We start from the raw sequence: 3,367 nt of genomic DNA on the forward strand, positions 1-3,367 counted from the left end.
AGTCGCACTGAGGGAAAGGGCACCCGACAGCAGGCATCTCGAACGCTCTAAAGGCTCGAGTCAGTTGTCATAAATGACAATAACACTTCTGTGTTTTTCAAGAATTTATTCAGTCTCGTACGAATGACAACTGACTGCAACAAAGAAAACAACGAAACCATGATAAGCACGTGCTCTTTTAAAAATGAAACTAGATAACAACTTATCGAGTTGTGATTGCAATAGTACGAACTATAAGTGTTTAAAATGTAAACAAACTAGATTTCTGGCAGTCAAAATAAAGTATTATTACCTCTTTAACGCTTATATTGTCGGAGCGACCGCTACATGGTCGAGACAGTATGGCCGATAGCTCAAGGGAGGCTATTCCTGCCTCACGCGTCTATATACCGAAACGCGGCAATACGGCGCGTTGCATCATAAAATATCAATGTTCTATAACAATGACGGCCGCCTTTTTCGAAATAACATATAAATATAGTAGAAGTCTTGAGAGCTTACAGGCCCCGCCCACTTTGATCCCGACCCGCTCGCGACGAGTGCCTGTGAATTAACCTGTGACCCAGCATGTCTAACAGACTCAAGGTGAAGGTCATACGTCTTGGAAGTCTTTCACACACTTTCTTCTCTTTCACCTCTCAGAACGCCAGCAGGAAATGAGGTAAAAGACAGTGACGTTGTTTGTGTTGAGATTGCGTCATAGGCCTTCTTGGTATCAAGATGGCAGACGTCGACTGACGTGCTGTCGCAGAGTAGATCTAGTTACCTAGGTTTTCTGCTATGACCGCTTCACAACAGTGGATGTCATCTTGGTCAAGGAAGGCCGATAAAACCTGACCCGTTCACCATGCAGTCTATACACAAGCACTCAAAGCACAAAAGTAAGTGGACATCTCGAAGATTTCAAAGGAGGGAGGGCGGGATTGATGTCACCAAGTAACTTAGAAAAATATTGTTTTACTTTGGAATAGGTAGAACTATTTATTGATGAAACAAAGGCACTGTCTAGACAATACAAACAAGATACTGAAACTAAATGTCATGCGGGTGTGGGAAAAGTGCTATTGGTGGTGTACGTGCGATCGTCGGAATTTTTCCATCCTTTGTTTAGAAATATTGCTGTTGTGATTGTTTTATTTTCGATAATCACTTACCTGGTGGTCTTTCAGACGATGATTTTCTTGCGAAAAAGAGTTGTTGTTATCACTTACCTGGTGGTCTTTCAGACGATGATTTTCTTGCGAAAAAGAGTTGTTGTTGTTGTTGTTGTTGTTGTTGTTGTTGTTGTTGTTGTTGTTAATTTCGATAATCACTTACCTGGTGGTCTTTCAGACGATGATTTTCTTGCGAAAAAAGAGTTGTTGTTGTTGTTGTTGTTGCCCCCCCCCCCCCCATCATCTCCCTTTCCAGGGCCGGACCAAATGAGTTGTAAGGGGGGGGGGGGTTCCTCCTTTGGGGGGGGGGGGGGGCAAATCAGCGAATTTATTTAAAAAAAACAAAAAAAAACCACAAAGCAAGGTACATGCTTTTTCCAGGGGTGGGGTTCCGGAACCCCTGGACCCCCCCCTGGGTCCGGCCCCGCTTTCCTCCTGAACAAATTATATGGATTGGTCTCAAACTGTCAAGAACACCATGTTTATGCTCAGTTCGTACAGGGAAGTATAACTGAGCGCCTGTTTTCCTCTATACTGAAAGAAGTGACACTGCTGTCGGAGCCGCCTCTTCGAATCGGGTCTTTTATCCTGGAGAAACTGGGGCCACCCGACACAAAGGGAGCAGCCAGTGAGAACCCCGATATGTCCAATATACTTGCAGATGTAAGCTTGGCTTTGTATTCACTAGTTCGTCCAGTTGAGTTAATGCGTAAGAGTGGAGAGAGATCAATCCAATCCAATCCAATCAAATTTTACGAGGGTTGTGGCATAAGAATTACTAACGAGTTTTTGGTCAACCAGCCCTCGCCCAGAGAGGGACTACACTCTAAAGAGAAAGAGAGAGAGAGAGAGAGAGAGAGAGAGAGAGAGAGAGAGAGAGAGAGAGAGAGAGAGAGAGAGAGAGAGAGAGAGGAAGGGGGTGGGGGGTGGTGGTGGATAATATGTGGGTGTGTGTGGGCGTGTGGGTGTGTGTGTGTGTGTGTGTGTGTTTGTATGTATAAGTGTGCGTGCGTGCGTGCGTGCGTGCGTGCGTGCGTGCGTGCGTGTGTGTGTGTGTGTGTGTATGTGTGTGGGTGTCAGAGATAGACAGACAGAGAGATACTTTTTGTTATAGCTGCACGATGATGTGATCATCTCACAATAATACACACACACTGTTGAGGGGATCACTTAATTTGGCTAAAGATCATTGGCTTCAAATCTTGTCATTTTTTAAGGACTTTCTTTCTTTCTTTATTTGGTGTTTAACGTCGTTTTAAACCGTTCAAGGTTATATCGCGACGGGGAAAGGGGGGGAGATGGGATAGAGCCACTTGTTAATTGTTTCTTGTTCACAAAAGCACTGATAAAAAAATTGCTCCAGGGGCTTGCAACGTAGTACAATTTATGACCTTACTGGGAGAATGCAAGTTTCCAGTACAAAGGACTCAACATTTCTTACATACTGCTTGACTAAAATCTTTACAAACATTGACTATATTCTATACAAGAAACACTTAACAAGGGTAAAAGGAGAAACAGAATCCGTTAGTCGCCTCTTACGACATGCTGGGGAGCATCGGGTAAATTCTTCCCCCTAACCCGCGGGGGGTATGAAGAGACACACATTGTGATTAGGATAATAAGCGATCAATATCCCTTCTTCATTGTGTGAAAAAATGACGCTGAAATTCAGTTTCAACCATGAAAACCTGAAGTGAAATTTCGGACAGATACAAGAGACTCACGCTAAATGTATCGAGACAAATGTTGCGAGGGCCATAATCGGAGAACTAAATGCTAGACGGTGAGTGCCACCAACCCAGGATCAAATTCAATCCATGAAAACAATTAAAACCAGAGATACAAATCCAAAAACAAAGAGACTGCCAACGTTCCAAAATTCAGAATCAAAAAACAAGAAAGGTAGGTTGTTGGAACGTTTGTTTTTGACAAAACAATACATTCACAATTAAAACCAGAGATACAAGTCTAATTCGTAGACAAACAAAGAAACAAAAAAATCCAGAGAAACAAACAAAGAAACAGACAGAGTGAAACATATAAGCCGCTTCATTACATTTATTTATTTGGTGTTTAACGTCGTTTTCAACCAGCTTCATTACATAAAAGCGGCTTAACAACTGAACATGTCAGTGTACAAGAAGAGGGAGAAACTTCCAAGAAGAAGACTAGGAGAGACAGGAGGACAGAGAGAGGCAATGTTTTCCTCA

At 42.9% G+C, this 3,367-nt stretch overlaps 1 protein-coding gene across 2 annotated transcripts in view; it reads left to right on the forward strand.

Annotated features, from left to right (window-relative positions):
- The first annotated feature begins 708 nt into the window (after window positions 1-708).
- The window catches only part of LOC138946929 (dentin sialophosphoprotein-like), a 22,641-nt gene continuing 19,982 nt past the window's right edge, over window positions 709-3,367 (forward strand). For both annotated transcript variants that reach the window (XM_070318339.1, XM_070318340.1), the window contains exons 1-2: window positions 709-881; window positions 1,696-1,817. In XM_070318339.1, coding sequence (XP_070174440.1) covers window positions 848-881; window positions 1,696-1,817 — 156 coding nt within the window. In that variant the 5' untranslated portion in view covers window positions 709-847. The remainder of the gene's footprint in view (window positions 882-1,695; window positions 1,818-3,367) is intronic.

This window comes from Littorina saxatilis, linkage group LG14 (genome assembly GCF_037325665.1).
Source record: "Littorina saxatilis isolate snail1 linkage group LG14, US_GU_Lsax_2.0, whole genome shotgun sequence".
In the NCBI taxonomy this organism is placed as follows: domain Eukaryota; kingdom Metazoa; phylum Mollusca; class Gastropoda; order Littorinimorpha; family Littorinidae; genus Littorina; species Littorina saxatilis.